The following is a 20,870-nucleotide window of genomic DNA, read 5'->3' on the forward strand; positions in this document are numbered from 1 at the left end:
ACATCCATCCATACACACACACACCCAGCACAGCTCTATACACACATACATACATACAGTACATAAAGGGAGGTATTCCCACCCCCCTCCTTTCTGCTTCCCTGCACCCCCCAGACTCAGACAACACCAGCACCCATCTGACATCAGCGTTTATTGGTGCGAATGACACGTAGTACCACAGTTCTTACCAGTGACATTACAGACGGACACGGCCCACGAGAGGGGATCGGTTACAAACACCGACAGGAGGGACTGAGCCCCGGCCCCCAACCCAGCAGTTAGTGCTCAACACAGCGCTGAAATGTCACTTCAAGCAGCTTTTGTATTCTTTGCAGGAGAAAAAAAAATAATTAAAAAAAATAAAAAATAATTAAGAGAATTATTGGAAAACAAAGTGCACCAACCGGATCACTGAGGACCGTGCCAAGGGCAGCAGGGACACAGGTAGGCACAGCCCAGCCTGCTGCTCGGCCCCCAGCCCCACAGCCACCCCTGGTACCCATCAGTGGGCACTGCCGGGCTGTGCACTTTGGTAAGCAGCTAACGAGGCCAATGACACACACAGCTGAAGTTCTACACCCTGCTCGGAATCAGCCTACAGACAGCATTGCCACCAGCTGGGAGCTGTGATGCTCACCCACACTATTCATAATTTACCCCTATGACAGCAGGAGGATCGGTCATTTAGCAACACGTACACATCAGGACACCACGCCTGCACAACAGCTGCATCCTGCTCACTCTGCCTGCAGGCACCAGCACCCCCAGCACAGCCCTCACAGCCAGCTCCATCCACCTGCATGACACCAGGAGAGCAGTGGCCTCAGCTGGGATGAGCGTCACCCCCTGCTCCCCTCTGGGATGGCAGAAGCAGGCATGATGTGGGCACCTATGGGTGGAGGGCAGGGAACAGCCGGGGCACTGCACAGGACCAATGTCCATGGGGAGGAACACGCTGATGGGCTTCCTACCAAAGCTGCTCTCAGTGCTTCTTCTCCTTTGAGTTATACGAGTGTGGAGGACACAGGCAAGGACACGTTTCAGTCATCTCCAAACTCCCCCACCAGTTCAGCTGCAGATTCCTACATTTAAAAACAATTTCTCTCCTGTTTTCAGGTGTCAGCATCTCAGGGTCTCCCTCTCCCCTGGAATCAGCTGGCAGGGAGCAGAGCAGGGGCGGCAGGCAGTGTGTCCCCGGAGCAGCAGGGCCATGGCTGAGCCTGGTGAGGTGAGATGGGGGGAGCTCCATCACCAGAGCATAGGAGGCTTTGGGCTCAGTCCGTATCCCCTGTGAGCTGAGGCAGCAATGAGCCATGGAGGAGGAAAAGCAGCTTAGCACCAGCCCCAGCAGCCAGCTGCTGCAGCACCACGGGGATGGGCCTCAGCCTCACATCCCCCACAACAGCCAACACTTTCCACAAGGAACCCACATGGGTTTTGCACCACAGACCACATTGTCCAAAGAGTGTCCTGTCCCCAAGACTTCAGCACAGGGCAGGGGATCCTTCCAGCAGCACGGTGCCCTACCTGCAGGAGACACGTGGGCACGAGGTGCAGGGGGAGCAGAAATGAGTTCTGGGTTGGATCAGCATCTTCTCCCATGTTTTGCTGCTGCCTTTCTTGGCCTCCGACATGATCAAGTGAATGATGAGGGGAAAGGGAAGTATTATTATTATTATTACTGTTATTATTATTAATAATTATTTTTTTTTAACATTTCAAATAAAACCCATGTTGTGTTGTAAACAGAAGCTCATTCCTCAGGTCTGCCCAGCCAGTCCCATCTAAGGTTTATGCTTGAAATGGGCTTCCACTGAAACAAAAGAACAGAAAATCCAAGTTAAAGCTGTGGGTACAACCCCAACAAGGACAGCCTGGCCCTGTGGGTCTGATTGTCCTCAATGCTGGGTGACAACAGGTTCTGAAGTTCCTTCCAACCCAACCATTCTATGGTCCTACACCACCACCGCCCCTCCACCAAGCACAGAGCCTTGCAGAGGAGTCATCCCGTCCCTCCTCACCCCCGTCCATCCATCCCTTACTCTAACCAATGGGAAATGAAGGGGCTGAGGGCTCCAGACCTCGTGAGCACACACCTGCGTATTCCTGAGGCAGCATCGGCCTGCTGATAACTTTCTGGAAGGTGGTGATCCACTCCAGCTGGTCATCCTCTGTCTCGCAGGCAAAGAGGAATTTCCTGTCCGGGGTGACGATGGTGATGCCGTGCTGCCAGTGATTTCCCTGTGTGGATGGTGGGAGCCCTTCCAGGACTTTGTAGCTGTTTTCCTTGCTCCCAATGAACACTTCCCCTCTTGCAAAGGCATCCTAGAAGACAGCAGCCGGAAGCACAGAGTGCAGCAGCTGAGACCAAAAGCATCACAGCCCCATGGAGCCCTCCACCAGCAGCAGCCCAGACCCAGCAACACAGAATCCTAATGCATTCTGCTGAGCATCAGCCTGGGCTTTACTGCAGACCATACCCTGGATGCAGCCCAGGCCCCTTTGTCTTACCAGGGGATCCTTGAAATACATGAGCCTTCGGTCATCCATGGTGAACCATCGCTTCTTGAATCCTTCTGTTTGCTGCAGAGTCAGACAGTGCTCAATTACACACCGAAGTATGAAGTGCTTTGCTTATCGAATGCAGCCTGGCAGTATCAGGGCACTGGGGCAGTCTCGGGTGGTTTGGAGGACCCTGCTGGGCAAGGGGTGGCTGGGAAAGACAGTTGAGACCAGGTGGGCCTGCAGTGATGGCCAGAGAGCAGGGGAATGCACTGGGTTCATCTGTGAGATGTTTCTGGATTCATTATCTTTTGATTCCAAACCCAAACTTCAGTGTTTATTAATGTGCTTACAGTGTTAAGGCTTCACTTCTGCAGAGAGGACAAGCCTGTCCCACCAGCAGACCCTTCCCCATCCCATACAGAGCAAGCCTTGGTTTTGGGGGTGTTGCAGAAACACTTATAGCTTACCTTGGGCCCCGTTTTCTCCATGTACCCCTCCTTCAGGTAGTTTCTAGAGAGCTTTGGCACCAGCTGGAGCAACCAAGCAGGAGAGAAATGAGAGCACAGCATCAGCTGGAGGCAGTTGGAGGCACCTGCCCAAACACACCGACCCCTCTACCATCAGATCTCAACCAAGTGGTTGGCAGTTCCATACAGGCGAGCCAAGCACAGGTCCCACAATGGGCTGATGAGGTTCTCCCTTTGGCCTTTAGCATTCGGCTCATTTAACCCTTAATCTGAACGAGGTCTGAAGCCCCTCACATCACAGTCATTTTGGCACAGTAATTACACAGCAGATGCTGAAGGACAGAGTGTTCCCCAGAGCTTTCCTGCTTGATAACAAGATGCTAAAAAGAAGGCAAAGAAAAAAAAAACGATTTGGAAAACTTACATCAGCATCACTGGCTCCAGGAAATGCCACTTGTAAGTAATGGAAACGTGCAGCGCGAATGGCATTGAACCAATCCACTATTTCCTAATCAGAGGAACAGAAAGCAGTGAGTACCTGCACACAGCAAAGCAACGCCGTCCTGCTGCACTGCAGCTCTCCCATCCCTCTTGTCCCAGTGCCCTGAGTGCAGTTTGGTGCTAAACCTCAAAAAACAACAAGAACCCAAACAAACAAAAACCCAAAAACCCAATTAGATGATCTGGTAGCGCTTCTCATCTCCATCTGCTCCTGTTTAAGTCGGGTGTGGGAGGGGGAAGGTCAGCAGAGGGAAATCCAGCTGGTGGCTTTGAAATGAGACTTCAGGTGATCCCGGAGCCATCGCTCAGGATTAGCAGAGCCTGAAGTGCTGGGGAGCTCAGGAGGAGCAGCAGAACGCACAGCACCATGGGCAGGGTGATTGGCAAAGAGCTGGTGAGACCCAGCGTGGAGATGGCAAGCCCAGAGGTGAACCCAGTCCTGTAAACACGGGTTTCTTTCCCTCTCACTGCATCCCCTCTACACACAGATGCAAATCCAGGTTGGCAGCTCCACCACCTGCTCCCCATCCCCAGCCTCTCCCCCCTGAACACAAGTCCAACTTGAGGTGCTCAAAAAATGGTCTGTGGTATCCACATCTATCCTTAACAGCGCCATCCAGTGTTCTGCTCTGCCTGGTTAACCTACTTCATAATGAGAGGGGAGAAAACGTACCAGGGCACACACACACAGTGCTCTAGAAAACTCTGACCTACTTGTCTGAGCTTTTACTTATCACTTGCTTTTCTATCTTAAGCAGCTAAGCAGACCCCAGATAGCAGCACAAAGAGGATCAGCCAGAGGAACTGGCTCCTGAAGTTAATGATGACCATTACAGGCTGGAGACAATGGAAAAGAAGCTATAACGTTAAAGAGGTGATGATTCACACAGTCACCAACTGGAAGGCAACTCTGACTTCATGATGTGCTGCATGGGGGTCACCTCCCCGACCAGCAGGTCCTGCCATGCAGGGCCACCTTTGCCTGCTCTGAAAGCTCCTGTTATAGCTCAGGAACGTCAAGCACTCATTTGTCCAGAACAGACTGAAAGATATTGGTTTGCACAAAGAGAGGCCTTTCCCAGAGATGCAGTCTGCCTCTGAGGATGCTAAAGATGATGGTCACCCTGGGGATGGCAGCAGCACACGGCAGCGGGCTGAGCTGCTCCTGTGATGGCTCCAGGAGAAGTCCTGCAGAGGGAGCTTCAGCCCCGGGCAGGAGCTCAGTGTGGTGAGAAATCAGCTCCAGCACTCGGTGTGTGCCTGCAGCCCTGCCAATATTGCTGCCTTCAGCCAGCAGAGCGGGTCCCAGTGTGCAGAGCCTGAGAAATGGAACTCCAGCATCCCTGCAGTTCAGGCCATCCAAAGGCTGAGTGCCCTTTAACAAACTGTTCTCTCAGCAGAACTGAGCCTGACGAGGCTTTGTTGGCACTGGAGAACGATGCCAGGTAGAAACCTGGGTCTGTTCTTGCTGTTAAATGGCCACAGACTGCGATGCACGCAGCTGCATTGCTCCAACCAGCTGTGAGTGCTCTCAGACACTGAAAGCTCCTCAGCTCCTCCTACACACAACAGGTACATTGCTCTTCATTTCAAAGGAGCTCAGCACAACTGATGAACCAGAAACCCCCTCAATGACAATGAAGTAATTGACTGAGAGCACTTGTGCCCACCACACAAAAGGAAGCACAGAAAAATGCTTCTGCTGGTACGACCTGGTTACTTGAAATCTGCATCTTGGGTTCCTTCCACATGTATTTTCAAGCTACAACCCTCATTATGCATCACTGCATCCCATGGCTGTGATGGAGACAGGCACTTCACTGCACACGGAATCAGGGATGGGGTGTCTCTTCAGCCTGGGATGGCTCACCCCAATGGTCTCGGTCCATCTGGTGATGAGCACATCCTAAGAAGCCTTTAGTTGCATACAGCTCCCCATCCTGCAATGCTCTGGGGCAGCAGCACTACTCACAGCAGCTGCCTGCAAGCCACAAACCACTGCTTCCACGTGGGCATCTGGCAGAAAAATCAGCTTTTTCAACCCAAAAAACACAAAAGTCTGACTGTCACAAACCACAGACAGAAGCACAATGGTGAGATGCAGCTTCTCCAGGAAAGAGCTCCTTCCTTTGGCTTCTGTTTAACTTCTGGCCATGAAGCCATGACATATACTGCATCACTGCAGCACAGCCCTGCAAGCACAGCGGCTTCACTTGTGCTGACCCCTTGGACACACTATGGGACTCTCCTCTCACTGCAAAGGCTGTTGTGTTCCACGTCCTCCCTGGGCAAACAACAGCCCCACATTCCTGAACACTCTATTGATTCCCACATTATGAAGCCCCACAGATCACAGCTGGGTTACAGACAGGTGGGACCCAGCCTGGCCGCATGCAGCACCATCCCCCAAGAGCACACACAGGGCCCTGTTACCTCCATGAACTCACCTTGCCATCTTCGTGATAGACAAAGATGTTCCTTGTGCTATTGTCCTTCAAGTACGTGATCTGTAGTCCGTGCGGGTTCCCGATTTTTGCAGGCTGGAAAGTTGCATTTAAGTGTTCAATCTTCATAATTGCTTTGGGTTCTTTTGCCTGGAAAACACAGCTGAGTGAGCAAACACCTGAGGATTGGCTTTTAAACCAGAAAGCAGTTTATTGTGTCAGGAAAAATAAATCTCATAATTGAGGGCATTACCTAAAACATGATGCTCAGCCCATAGACCTGCCTGGTGATAACACAACTGAGCCTTTGCTTGGGCACCAATGAATGCTCTCTGCCAACATGGCAGAACACAATGCTGCTCTGCAAAACTCAGCAGAGTTCAAGGAGATAAAGATTTCAGCCCAGAGCAAGACAGATAGGTCAGGTCTCAAAGACAGCAAGGATACTGTGCTAAGAGCAACTTCATGACTCACAGTGTGGTAGCAGAGCAGGTAGCCTCAAGCTACTGGAGCTAAGAGCAGCTGAATCCACAACCACTGCTGCAGCCATGATGGGGGCTCTGCCTGAACTGCTCTCAGGGCTCCACTGGAGCTGGAAGCTCGTACAGCTGTGATGGAAGCATCATCCTATTTGAAGGCGATCATTATAGGTACCAGGGAAGACCAAAAGGTCATAAAAACCCCTCGGCTCCCCCCATTATGTGATGCAGAATAGCATAATGCCCATCCAATAATCAATCACAAGGGCAGTTTTCATGGTAATGGCTCTGTATCTCCATTCCAGTACATGAAATCTGCACCACTGAGAGCACATCCTGCACAGCAAGGCAGCCAACTGGGCTGTGCTCCACCCTCCGTGGACACAACACCTATGGAAACTCCAGAACCTACCAATAAAAACCAAGTCCCATCAATGCCCTCATAGCACGACTCCCCACCCCCGCAGCAGCCCCAGGAACTCACGTCGTTCTTGTTGAAGTATTTCAGTGCACCTTCCCTCTCCGACAGCACAAACTTTCTGCTCAGGAACTGCCCGTTGTCTCGGCCACGCTTCCATAGAAACCCTTCTCGGTACCCTGCAGCACAGAGAGCTGCCATTGAGTAAAGGGGCAGGGAAGGAAAAGGAGAAGAGCTGCCTCCCATTTGTCCGAGGCAGAACTACACACAACTCCTATGGAAAAAAGCTGTTCCCTTTCCTGTGGTTTCAGTCCATTCAGATTTTTGGCTCAGGCTCTCAGGAGGTAAAACTCTCAAGCTGTACATTTACAATGACTTACTGCTTTGTTTTTAACACCTGGATGTGAGGATGTGCAGAAAACCTCCACCCAAAGCAGCTCTTCAGGCCGCAGTAATGCAGGATTCGTTCATTAAAAACAGATTAAAAGATGCACAGAAATCCCCCAGCCAACCCTCAGGGCTCACTCTGACAGTACAGACTGAATGTCTCCATGCCATAAGAAATGCATAGACACGGGCACACTGCATCAGGGCAGACAAAGTAAGAATGGCACAGACAACAGCTAATGATACCAACTGAAGAGAAAGTGCCTGCCTGGCCATCCTGCCTCTGCTGACAGTCAGAAATACCACTTTCTTTCACTTGGATGTATGAAATCCTCTGCAAAATGCTCCCTCCAGATCCTCAGAGACCTTTGCTGAACGCGAGGCAAAGCTGTCAGCATCTGGCATCAATAAGTGCTGTGGCAAAGGCTGTGCTGCTGTGAATGCTGGATGCCAAGTGCCTCAGCACTATGGGCTGCACAGCAGGCTGCTGGCACACAGCGCTGCCAATGGGCTCATCGCTGAGTGCAGATGTAAGCAATGGAAATATTTAAAGCTGTCAGCAGTCCTTCCCTTGGCTCTTCTTTTAATATGGGTCACACGTTGCAGCAGGGCTTTCTTTTAAAGCATGAAGTTCCCCTTAGAGCCCTGCAGTACAGAACACACTCTCTGGGTACTCAGGGCACTGACATCCAGTGGCAGCACAGCACAGACACCAGCCCAGCAACCTGAGCACCAAACCCAGAGATGTCGGGGGCATTACAAGGGCAGAACTTTTACCCTGCACAACCAACCACCTTCCAGGCTTTGGAGAGACCCCTCCAGAGCCACAAGAAGCACTGAAGAACTTTTCCCAACAACAAAATACAACCAATCTCTAGGAAGGCACTCACAGCATGAGAAAGAAACACACAGAGCAAAATCATCCTTGGTCTGAGCAAGTGGAAGCAGCAAAACGAGCCCAGGGCAGCAGTGCTGGCTGACCCCTTCTTACCACCTCTATGGCACACGTTAATTCCCCCAGCATAGGGAACACCACCATTCTGACAGGCTGTGTCAGCAGAACAACTGCGTGCTCAATAGTGGCTGAAGATGACAGAGCTGAACAGGGATAAGGGCTGTATAACGTGGGGCTGACAGCAGGCACAGGCAGCAGATTCTGCCCGGCTGACATGGTTACCAAATGGAAGATTTGCTTAACACAACGGAGATGCTGGTGGGTAGAAACCTCTTAGAAATACACCCACATGTGTTAGCTCAGCTCAGCTCTCAGCTGCACAAGCCCTGGCTGAGGGTTGCCTTCATTCATTCATCCAAAGTGCTTTGCTATGAGTATCCAAATGGCACAGGGCGCCCTGTTTCTCTTCTCTGCAATAACATCTATTGTATTTTCTCTTAACACAATTAAAAAAGAAGAAAAGAATGCTGGCACTTTCCAGAACCAGAGCGTCTGCACAAGAGCTCCTGGCTGCTCTGACAAAGCCAGCTGCTAACTTTGCTGTATTTTGGCACAGATTTCTTTTAAATCCTTTGCTTGCTTCTTTTCTTTCCTCCTTCCTCCCTCCAGGGCTGTGTCCTCAGGAGCTGCTCCTGCACTCTGCCCAAACTTGCTGCCTGCGCCCCTGTCAATGCTGATAAACATAAAACACAACGAACTGGATGTGAACTGAACATGAACTCATCCAGCTTCCCCGGGCAATCAGTATGTCAGCAAGACGCGGCCTCAACATCCTGATCTAAAAGACAGCACAAACGGCTGGAGAAGGTGTTGAGCAGAACTGCGGGATGCTGGAGATGCAGAGCTCCTACTGCATGTATCAGAGCCCCTCCTCACATCAACATCCTGGGATGCCCTGCCTTAGCAACAGCTTCCAGTTCAGAGCTATCCAGCCAAACCCATCATCAGGGCTGCTCTCATGATGATGAAGCAAAACAGCCAGCAGCACAGCTTTGGGGCACACAGCCACCAGCACACAGCCATGAGTGCCAAGGGGACACTTGGCAAAGACCAGCACTCTTTAGAAATAACACGCTATGGATTGTTTGGTGTTGGGCAGTTCTGGCACAAACCTGGCTTTTAAAAACCCATTGAGAAGTTGTGAGAGTTGGCCAACAAATGGCACGCACATAACCAGAAATCACACCCCAGAATTGACCCACTGTGTCATTTCCAAGGTAAAATGAGGAATCACCACTTCTACACTCTTTTCACCACCACATCTTAAGCTCCTCAGAGGAAGGAAAACGAGGTCACCACACTGATTGCCCAGAAACAAGACGGCCTTGTGCCAGCTGTGCTGAGTGCATGTCTGCAGCTTCTGAACACAGCCAGACCCCTTCAGGTGCTTCAGCCTAACCCAGCTTTATCACAGTGCCACAGAGGAAGCAAGTGAGAGGATTTGCTACGAAGACAGCCTGGCATAGATAGCATCTTCCCACCCAACTTCCTCCAGCCATTTGTTCAAGTTCCCTATTTTCAAGACGACGAATATCACCACTTCCCCAGCGTCAGAACCCCGGTATTGCACATTGTTACTGATAAGGTTTTTAGTCCCTCTGTGCATGTGGATTATAGGAAGTACCCAAAATTAATCTTTCAGTTTCAGCCTTTGTTCTCAGAGAACAAGAAATGAATCTGAAAGAGGGTGATCAGATCCAGCATCCAAGGGCTGGAGAAAAGAACACATGCTTGGACTTTGCTTTCTCTCATCCCACATAAAGTATTCTAAACATGGAATTAAACTCTATCTGTTCTCTGGTCTCTTTGGTGCTCAAACTGCTATTTCAGCTGGGAATGGAGGCACCACTTGTTTCTATGATGGTCAGTGGTATAACAGGGCCTGGTGCAAGGCTTTGAGGAGAAACATTCACCTACCCCAAACCAGGCATAGTAATAAAGGCAGCACTACACCAAGGAACAAATGCACTACTGTGCTTCTTTCTCTCCTGGTCTCACTGCCAGACTGAGCATGGAAGGCTGAAAGAGAGGAAAACATTTGCTCATACATACAATCCAAGAGCAACTGTACTTTCCTCGAGTTCAAGCAGGGCACCTCCACCTCCAGAAATAGGTTCTCCTTCCTCCCAGCAGTCAGACAAAGTGCTCTGACCCCAATTCAGAGCTCTGTAGATGAAGAAGATTTAAACGTAACTACATCACATCGCTTTGCTGCTAAAATTACAGGGTGCACATCACCACTTCTGCACGTCAGAAGCAGAGCCATCTGCTATATTAACATCATAAGATGTTAATTAAACCAGAATGGGAGAGAGGAACTCGCTGAGATGACGTGCCAGCTCGTTCTGCGAGGTTAAGGAACGGCGTAATTGTTTGGAGCGGGTGAGTGGAGAATCCCTGACACTGATGTCACAGCCTCCTTTTAGCACAAAGGATCTGAAGGATATTTCTTTCAATAAACCGTTTTGTCCATAATCAGAGATCTGGACAGAGAAAGTGACACGTTCCATGCCTCCCCAATGGAACAGACTCTAAACAACACCCCAGAAAGAACTGCAAACCTCTTGTTTGGCTACAACAGTGTAAATTGTTCAGTTTGATTGCTTTAAGCGATAGCATTTCTTTGTGCTCTGGAAGCAAAAGGGGCAAATGGGCACCTGTTGAGTGACCCTGCAATGCAGACAGTGTCATTGCACCATGGAGGTAAGCTCTTGGTGTGCCTTATGCCGGGATGTGTGCCTGGCACATCTCACGTCCTGCCAAGTGGGACTTCTCCATTCTGCAGCACTGGCAGCAGTTCCACCCTTCAGACACCTCTTCAACACACCCCAAGAGAAGACACCCCCAACCCATTCAACCCATTACACGCAGGATCCACCACGTGCGGACCCTGACTGTGCGCACACATTATATAGGGAAGAATTTCCCAGCTCTTAATCAATCAGTGCTCGCCTAACGAGCACTTAACATGCAAATTACCTTTCCTAAAAGGCCATTTTGCAGAGCAAGGTTTCTTGCTGCCATCCAGTCTGCCTCTGCTGCCATCCAGGAGCTCATAAAACAATTATTGTCCTGCTGCATTGTAGCGCCTCAGCTATGGATGCAAGCAGCTGATTAGATTGATTGCTTCCACAATACCCAATTAACCCACTCACTCTGCAAGTGATTGACTTAATCAAAGGCAATTAGCGCTTGAATGGCTACATCACACACAAAGCCGGGATTTAGGTGATGATTGAGACAACACTTACTGACCTCATGTTGGCCTTCCAGGGGAAAACATCCCTATTAACGCCCAACTCTTGGTATTTAACGTACCAAGGAGTACCTGAAACCATAGCTGGTGGTTTCGGGTAGCACACAAGGAGCAAGGACAGCGACCAAGGGAGCGATGCCATGCACTACTGCTGGGGGAACCTCACCAATGCCAACGTTCCCTTTTTCCCCCCTTCTCACTCCTGAGGACTGTCAGCACCAACCAGCTGAGAAAGACCTCAGTGGATGATTCCTACCTGAACTCTTACAAGGTGACTTCTCCCACATCATAAAAGAGATGCACAGAGAAACAGGTGGGGATCCACTACCAAAGCAGTGCAGAAATACAGGTAGCACTGCCCTGGGGAACTGCTCTGCCTCTGATCAAACCTCACAGAGCCTGCCCGGCTCTGTACAGCACAGCACAGCCAAGGCAAAGCCTTACAACGGGACGGTCAGGGAGAGAATTCCACTCCCCCTAAGATAAAGGATAGAGAATGTTGTAATCATCCCTGGGACAACCCACACACTGGGGATCAGTGTGTGAAACAGGGCCAAACACATTGCCTCTGCAGAAAGAAATCCATGGGACTGAGCTGAACAGTGCATCCAGGTCCTGAGTTTGATGGAAAAACAGAAAGTCTGTCCCCATACATGGTGTGTGGTATTTACATGCAAGGTCAGTCCCTGGGTTTCCAGTCTCTTTTACTGTCACACACTTGCATTGCTGGCACACAGCTGAAAATCCAAATTGCTTCTAAGCAAAGCCCCAATAATAAAGCCAAAATCCATTAAGCTTGTGATGTTTGCCGCCATTTAAATCTGATTAAAATCATTCATGACACCACTAAGCCTAACAGTCAGAAAACACTCCTGTCAATTCCGATGTTTCCCAGTGTAATCCAGACCCCTTTCTTTCACTGAGCTGTCAGCTAAAGGGAACCATAATAAGAGATTATAAACCTAATCCAGCTTCCTAAGCTGTTTTTAGCCTGTTTCTTTAATCACATGCTATCGTTCCCTACGGAGTAGCTCTCAGGTGACAAAGATGTTCATACAGCCTTTAATGCTCCCTGAAGGTATCTTGGATGGGATCGCATCACACCTTGCCTGGGAGAGAGCAACCAAACTGAGATACATGGGGACAGCGGGGTGGCAACCTTGGGATGAATGCAGGTGGGGATGGAGGTGCAAAGGATACTCACCAGAGAGAAACTTCCACTGGATACAGTGAGTAAAGCTGCTCTCCCAATTAGCGCTCCCCTCCCTGAAAACACTATGGAGGAACGAACATTGGGGGATTATAACGAGGCATAATATCCCCAAGTCTTTACCTGACCTCTGTAGGCAGAGCAGGTTTGGCTTGCACTGGAGAAAATAGAGCTGCATCCTCCCTTTTATCAGTTTACTTCATAACTGATCATCGATACAGTACAGCTTCTCTGGTAACTTAATTATGGAGCAAGCGTTTACATACTGAAGATAAGGCAATAGTTAGCTGCTGCAGTGCAATGAGATTGTATCTGCATTGAGAGGTTAAAACCCTCTGCTACAGAGCACGTCTTTACTGGAAGCCTTGTGCTTGTGTTACTGAGAATTGAACGTGGAATCTAATTTTACTTGGAAATCAAATGCTTCCTCCTTGAGTGGCATTCCTGCACGGCCACCTGGGAGCTGCCGGCTGCTCAGAGAACACCACTTACAGGTAAGTAACCTTCACGTCTTCATCTCGTGAATCCAGTCTGCTATTACAAAAAGGCAGATGAAAGCTGAGAGGTTGGCAGTGTGATGCTCATCCCTTTTACCAGCGCTGAATGCATTTGAGGTCTGATTGAGAGGGATTCCGGGAGAGAAGACATTTAAAGATAGGTACACAGCACCAAGTCATGGCAGCTTCCCTACAACAGCAGCATTACTCTGCTGCAAGCTGAAGTTCTAGTGCAAAAGCCCAAACCAGAGATCGGGGCAGGACACGAGCATCCCAGCAAGTCCTCCCTGCAGTCACTGAGCAACAAAGCACACAAAAGCTGCTCAGAAGGATGCACTGGCAAGAAGGAAGCTGAGGCGTGAGGACTGCAAGAAAACACTGAACTTTAAATGCCCAAAGCCCCACTCAGTGCTGATGGAGATGGGCAGCATTCCCTCCCTCAGGGTGCACCACAGATGGGCTGTGCTGAGCTGTGCACTGCTGAGGCTTTGGCTCCAAATGACTGCAGAGCTCCAGGCAGCACCTGAAGGCCTGGGCTTCCCAAAGGTCACAGAAAAAGCCAAAATACGTTCCAAGCCCTAAAGAGTTTTGGATGGATTTTTTATCTCCCACACCAGCAAATAAAACCTCAGCATGGGTGGCTGCTCCCCTCCATCAACCCAAGCAAGGATGAGAGGAACTTAACTGCTGACCAGAGCTTTGCTGCAGCCAGAGAAGTTCATCGCTGTAACTTCAAAGCGGTTTAGGATCCTCTCTCCAGGGCATCCTGCTCTGAAACATTCCCCTCACACAGGCTGTGCTGCAACATGACCATAACTCAGGGAAGCCCGTCCTCACACACACATCGTTCCTCTTTGTTTGCTTGGAATAGAAATCCAAATGGCTGTGAGCACATCTGCTGCAGTGCTAACAGCTCCTGATCATCTATTATTGAGCATTCGACACATTCACAGTCAGGGCTATTGCTTTAGGCAGGGAACGGAGAACTTTTAGTTTAGGGCTCATTGCTCTCCCAGCTGCCCCAGAAAACCCTGATTTGGATGCTCCCAGTGCTGTGGGATCAGCAGCACAGCCACAGCCTGAAGGGGATGTTTGCACACATCTGGACATCGGCTTTACTGAAGCTGCTGCCCCTCAGCCCCATAGCAGGGTGGGCCCACTTTACGAACTCCTGTAATTGCATAAATCTGGGCTCAATATTGGCCTGAATAAATCATTGAGCAAGATTCCCACCGACACCACTACACTAAAATTCCCCCTTCCAGTCTCCTCAATGTGCGTAAGGTTGAATTGACCCCCTGCAGTGCACCTCTCTGGCCTTTCAGATGGTTCTGGGGATATGCTGATGTTAGCAGTGTGCCACACCACCACGACCCTCAAGGGCTGCTCTCACAGAGCTATGGAAGCAAACCAGGATGATGCATGCAGCTGCTTCACACTCACCCTGACCACAGCAACACCTTTAGAAACAGTCCCACCAGGAGAGCCATGGAAGCACCTACCAGTCCCATTTTGCATTCAACAGAGGATGTGGACAGTTCTCCCTCTGCTGCATCCAAGATTACAAGGGGAAAACTCAGACAAGCTTGTCAGCGGGAGAAAACACAACACACACGTCTGCTGCTCCTTCTTTACACAACCATTACTGCAGCACAGCTGGCTGTGAAGCAGCTCTTTGCTGAAAGTCTGATAAACTCACCCATAGCAGCTGACCTGCTCCTCCATGCAGCACTTCTCTGCATCAGATGCCAAACCTTCCCCATCCCTCCACAGCATTACAGAACACACAGCACTTTATTTTAGGAGCACAGAATTATGAAACCCGCCATGGAGACGGGCTGGTGCTGAGCAGAAAGGCTTAAAGAAGTGCTCACACTTCTCAGCTGAGCCTGATTTAAGGCTCAGCAACAACATCCCAGGCAAACTCCAGAAAAAGACATGACATCACTCTGCAAAAATGTTCTTTATCTGGTGAGAGACAGAAAGTGCCTGGCCCTGCACAGGTCTCCAACACAGAACGGATCTTTAATAGCAATTCGATTAAGCTTAGATGAGCTGCCATGAAACCAGCGCTTTCCATGCACTGAGTTACAGCTCACTTCCTCCCCATCCCCACCCCTCTGCTACCCAAGATGCTGCAGCAACCTTCTGGCCCCAGGGCACTGCGCTATGAAAGCTCTGCAGAGATCAGGACACAGAGAACTGCTTTCAGAAACCTTCAGATGCAGAAAGGACCACCTCCATTATTCTTTCTCCAGAAGCATGGAGAACCAGTCTGATTTTTCTCTTTAGCTCTACTCCAGCTAAAACAGATTCATTTATTGACTGTAGAAACCCAAGATCAGAGGAGCAGGCAGTTTGAGCAATGCTAAAATGGAATATTTCAATATTGTCCCAGGCAGAGAAAGCTACTGAGGACTGACATCAGTCACAGCAGTGTTCCATACACCCCATGCTCACCAGGCGGCCTGAGAGCCCAGCTCAGGGACCCCCAGGAACTCCCCATCCCAAAACACAGCGATGCCTTCAGCCCCCAGCGAGCAGCGATCCCATGAGAAACCCAACTAACCCAGCACACACACCTGATGCCAAGCTGACCACAAACTAAACATCTTCGAGTTGAGTTGACGGATGTAAATCTTTCTGTCTGGGATGATGCAAAATGAAAGAGCACCTCTTACTCACCCTTTGTCTGGATGGGTAAAGAACAAACCCTGACCAAACTATTTGTACAAAGCGCTCAGAGAGAAGAAAGAAAAAAGACCAAACTACAACTATTTAACATTTTATCATTCAGCCTTGTGCGCTTGGAGTGAGGTTTGCCACCCATACCATTCTGCCTCCCAATGCTGCTGCTTCAATACTTGCAAGAAAGCGGCTGCTGCTGCTAATTATAGAAGGTTGGATGTTGAAGGCAGCCTGACAGAACCAGCTGTTAACATTACAGCTGGAGCCCCAGGTAGCTGTGAGCAAGCAGCCTCAGCTGTGCCAATGGATCTGCAGAGCCGCATGCCCCGCAGCCAGCAGTGCCAATGCCCCACTCGACCAACTCCAGCTCTCCCACTCAGAGCTACACATTCTCACCTACTGTTCTGACTGCCCACGTGCTTTAGGGAAGGTGCTTTAGGGAGGCTGAAGCCATCAGCACGTTGCCCTCGCACACCAGCTGTCTTTAAGAGGAACCCTGATTTCCCCTACCCCAGCAATGGGTCACTGCAGCACTCAGGGTCCTTGGAGAGCACAGAGCAGCCCCCAGCCTTTAACCACAGCTCAGACAGAACAGCCAGGAAAAAGTCAAAATGCACCAAAGGCATTTCTAAAATACAAGCTTTTGCATTTGCAGCTTTCTCTGTTGTCTCATGCTGTTGGCACCGGGCATTGCACCTCCCTTTGATTTGAATGGAACCTTCATTAGGCGGTATCACATTTTAGGAGGGGCTGCCGGTGTGAGAATCAGCACTTAACAGCACAGATGGAAAAGCAGCAAAAGGCTGAGTCAGTCCCTGGGCACATGACATTGCACTGCCCTGCCAAAACACAGCCTGCCTGGCACCAGGACATGCAGCACAGGCACATCCCTGTCACCAGGAACAAAAAGAAGACAGCCGTGCTGTGATCGCATCCTTCTCTCCAAGTCTGGCTTGCTAAACAGCTCTTTGATGCACCTTGTCTGCGCTGCAAAGAGGTCTGTGTTTGATGTTTAAGCCATTTGTATTGCAAAGCAGCTGCTCCCAGAGCCAGGGCTGTGCAGGCAGCTCTCCAACAGCCCCAGCTCTGCACATTGCCCCGGCTGGGCCCGCTGCTGACATCTGGCTGGAAACCACATGCAGTGCTGCTTTACCTTGGGGATGTTGTTCTGATGGATGCCTCCTCTGTGAGCCCAGCCAGGCGTGCTGACCTGCCCTGTGCCACACTGCCCTCCTGCTGCCCAAAAGGAGCAGTGGTACAGCACACAGGAAGAAGCAGCAGCAGCCATTTGATCTGAAGCAGTGGCTGCATTTTCCTCAAACCATGGAGAGGATGGGGAAAGGTTTCCTGGAGCAGGTGCTGTGTAATGTTAAATGCAGGATTAAACCAGGAAGACATATAAGGGAGACTGAGCGTTGGCAATTGGCCATGCAGATGCTGTTGTGGTCAGGACACAGCATGACATGCAGTGTGTTCCACCTTTCCCACACCATCCCCACCACTGGGTTCCCCCCATCCCTGAAGCACCGAGCAGCAGAGATGCCAACACTTTCAGTCCTGCTGGGGAAAGATGCTCAAAAAGAGCATGCTTTTCTTCCAGACCACAAAACACCACATCTGGGCTCTAAGAAAAACACACACAGAAATCACAGAGTGCCATCACCAGCTGTGACAGCAGCCAGGCCAGCAGGAAGGATGCTGACCAAACATGCTTACCAGCACTGCTCTTCCCATCAATGTTTAGTGCATGACCAGCCTCCCAGCAGTCCAGGCATGGCTATGGAAGAGCACGTGAGCTTTGAACAGGCAGTGTGTGCTCGGTGCCATGTCCAGCAGCTCCAGGGCTCAGGAAGGTGCTCCCAAAGCCAGTACCCACGGAGCCTGGCTCCCAGCATGTCACACCTTCCAGCCACTCGCAGCTGATGTCAGTTCCAGAGAACAGAAGCTCTCTGTGCCTCTGGCCGCATGAGGCTGTTTGCTGGAGGGATGCTTCTGCTTTAACCCTCTCCTGACAAGGGTACACCAGACTGTGGTAACCTTGATATTCAGCTTGGATAAATAAATAAATAAAGCTCTAAAGTAGCTGCATCGTGTTGGCAGACATTCAGGCTTTGCAGTTTCAGTACAGACACCCACATACCCATCTCTGCTGAACATTCTTTGATTATAATCTTGCCTGAGCAAGAGCGCTTTCTGCACCTCTGCACCAAGTGGAAATCCACGGGTAATGCTTGCCCTTGAAATGCAAACAGTGACATCATCTGCAAAACAATTGCACTGTCCTTGCAGGGCTCTGTCCCTTAGCTCACCCTTCAGCATCTCCCCACTGCTCCAGGTGCACATTCTACTCTTCTATCGGAGTTAGAGACTGAGCAGCCAAGATCTTACAGAGAAAGGCAAGATCGAGCACAGAGATTTGTAATAAGATTTTGCTGAAATCCAGTAAAAGCCCAATAGCAGAAGCAGCTGCTGGGGATTTACTGGAAACCATGATTTAACAGAAAGCAGTAGTGATGCAATCACAATGTGTGCAGCAATACACACTGCACCATCACGTCTTCCTACCACAAAGCATCTCTCCTCTGTCCACATCTCAGGCATACAGGAATCTGCACCAAGCTCCACAACATGCCGTGCTGCCCTCATCTGTGCTGCTTTTCATCTCAGTCTCCACATCCATAAAGGACTTGCTCACAGGGATGGCAGAGGGAAGCTAGAAGGGCTGCACCAAAAACATTGGACTGGGATGGATGCTCTGCAGACCACTGAGCACAGCTCACCTTCCTGCTGCACTGCAGCCATGCCTCAGCCTGCCCCAAGAACACAGGATCCAGCAAAGAGGGAAACAAGTGGAACGTGCTGGAGCTGAGCTCAAAGCTGAGCTCTAATTCTCAAGCTGTTCAAGCATCAGAAGAGAGTTTCATCCATTTTGCGAGTAACATCAGATAACACTGACATTAAAAACCAGCCAGAGCAAAGCAGCAGCTCCACTTGGAGGCTTGTCAGTAGAAATAAATTAACTGGCTTCTTTGTATTGAAAATGTCTCTCCATGGGCGAAGACTGAGGCTCACTAAAGCCTTCTGACAGCTCTGCTGGCCCATCCGTCCTGCGTGCATTGAGGTTAAGTAAAGATTTGCCTTCACACAAACTCCTGACACACTCAGGTCTTTGGATGGAGACTACAGATGGAGCTAAGTTGTATCTTCAGAAATCCAAGAAGAAGAGCCCATTATAATTGAGCTTTTCCTAAATTTCTCTGTATGTGATGTTAATCAAGAGTCTCAGTTCACTGGCATTAAGGGAAATGTGCCAGCATAAAAACAGAAGGGGGGAAAGGCTCTTAATTTGCATGGTTCTGTTCTCTTTACAGACACACAGTACAGGATGGGCTTTAAAGACTGCTTATAACATTGCATCCTCCACACGGATTTGAGACCTTTTGGGCATCTTCCACCCCACCCACAAATGAAAGGTGGGCAAATGAGAAGCCCACTAATTTACTGACTGCATTCTGAGGTTGTGAATTCACTGAACTTGGCCATTTCCTGCTCTGATGACAAAACAAAGATGAAAACCCCCAACCACCTTTCCTGCACTCCTGAAAAAAGCTGCAACCCTGCTGCCTTCCTTCTCCTCCCTTCTCTCTGCTCTTTATCTCACAAAGAACCACAGCTCAGAGGACACAGCCCTGTTCAGCCCACCTCTGCCTGCACTGTCAGGTCCCACCATGCACACCAAGCCAAGGGGATGGGGATGACTCACACAGCACTTCAGCCCCTTCACTCCCTTCTCCTTCAGGACTGTGTGCATTGGTGTCTTAACAAACAGCATCCCAATGATGCTTTATTTCCTTGCTCTGATTGTAAGAAACTGGAGCACAGTGTCACCATGGCACTGCTGGCTTGTAGCTGAAACGAGGAAGTGACAGCAGAGGATGAGGTTTGTCAGTTAAAATAATTGGCTTTAAACTGCAACACCGCTCGCCGCTTTGTCTGATCAGGCCCAAAATAAACTGCATTACATCACTGCAGGTCAGGCTGAGCTAATAAGGGTGTCTTTCTCACAGTGAGAAGGAACGTGTTCACGTTCTGTGCCTTTTCTCTTTGCAGTCAGAGCACCTTCCAACTGCAAATGCTGGGGGGAAAATCAATTCGGATTGCTTCCCAAGTTATGCAAGAGCCACATGGAATAGAAAGTGCACATTAACAGATTCCACTGTTTTAGGGCGTTCATTTATGCCTCATAATTTACTTTATTATTATCATATTTGGAGACAAATAGAAAATAACACATAAGCAAAGCAGTCCCCGGAGTGTCCAGAGAACACAGTGAGGTGAATAAACACCCTCATGCAAATAGCATCCTCTGTAGCTACCCAGGTAAAACCAGAGCTCACCCTTCTCAGCCCTCAGTAACGACAGTGAGATCTACTCCATGCCATAAACACATGGAATACAAAGCAGCAGAGGCCAAAGCTATGTGAGGCTGCAGTAACACTATTGTCTCATACTCTGCAGGGCCACCACCCTCAGATATATACCTACCAACCAACCAAGGTCTTCTCTGCCTTCCATCTTCAGCTGGTGCCAGTCTGAATTCCTCCACTGTTTCTATGGGACCTGTGACAATTTGCACCAGTTGAGGAGCTCCAGCCTCCCATGACTAAAGAACAGAAGCAGTGATGCTTGCTAGCATTTGCCTCCTTCCTCGTTGCAAAACGATGCATTCCCATCCTGAATGGAAAATGTCTCAACAGGAAAGAGATAGAACAGCATCTATGCTGTGAGTAAGGGAGAGCTGCCATTAGCCAGTCCTAGCAGGATGTGATCATAGTGGCATACAGGTTTGGTAGAGGCATGTTTTACCTGTGAATCTGCTCCTGTTATTGACTGCTCTTCCACTGTCTGCAAAATTAACAGCAGTAGATGGGAGCAGTAATTGCAGCAAAGTTGCAGAAAGCTGCACTCAGTGAAGCTGTTGCTTGCACAAAGTTCATCTCATGCTCGCCATCTGTTCACACTGTGCTGGGAAGCAACTACACTCCCATCTGAGCCCGTAAATC

At 49.8% G+C, this 20,870-nt stretch overlaps 1 protein-coding gene across 1 annotated transcript in view; it reads right to left on the minus strand.

The window, feature by feature from the left end:
• Positions 1 to 133: 133 nt before the first annotated feature.
• ADAP1 (ArfGAP with dual PH domains 1) overlaps positions 134 to 20,870 on the minus strand; it is a 36,186-nt gene continuing 15,449 nt past the window's right edge. Inside the window, exons 5-11 of the mRNA XM_015876523.2 lie at positions 6,881 to 6,993; positions 5,921 to 6,067; positions 3,397 to 3,480; positions 2,973 to 3,035; positions 2,512 to 2,583; positions 2,097 to 2,325; positions 134 to 1,813 (exon numbers count right to left, since the gene is read on the minus strand). Coding sequence (XP_015732009.1) covers positions 1,785 to 1,813; positions 2,097 to 2,325; positions 2,512 to 2,583; positions 2,973 to 3,035; positions 3,397 to 3,480; positions 5,921 to 6,067; positions 6,881 to 6,993 — 737 coding nt within the window. The 3' untranslated portion in view covers positions 134 to 1,784. The remainder of the gene's footprint in view (positions 1,814 to 2,096; positions 2,326 to 2,511; positions 2,584 to 2,972; positions 3,036 to 3,396; positions 3,481 to 5,920; positions 6,068 to 6,880; positions 6,994 to 20,870) is intronic.

This window comes from Coturnix japonica, chromosome 14, assembly GCF_001577835.2.
Source record: "Coturnix japonica isolate 7356 chromosome 14, Coturnix japonica 2.1, whole genome shotgun sequence".
Taxonomy (NCBI): domain Eukaryota; kingdom Metazoa; phylum Chordata; class Aves; order Galliformes; family Phasianidae; genus Coturnix; species Coturnix japonica.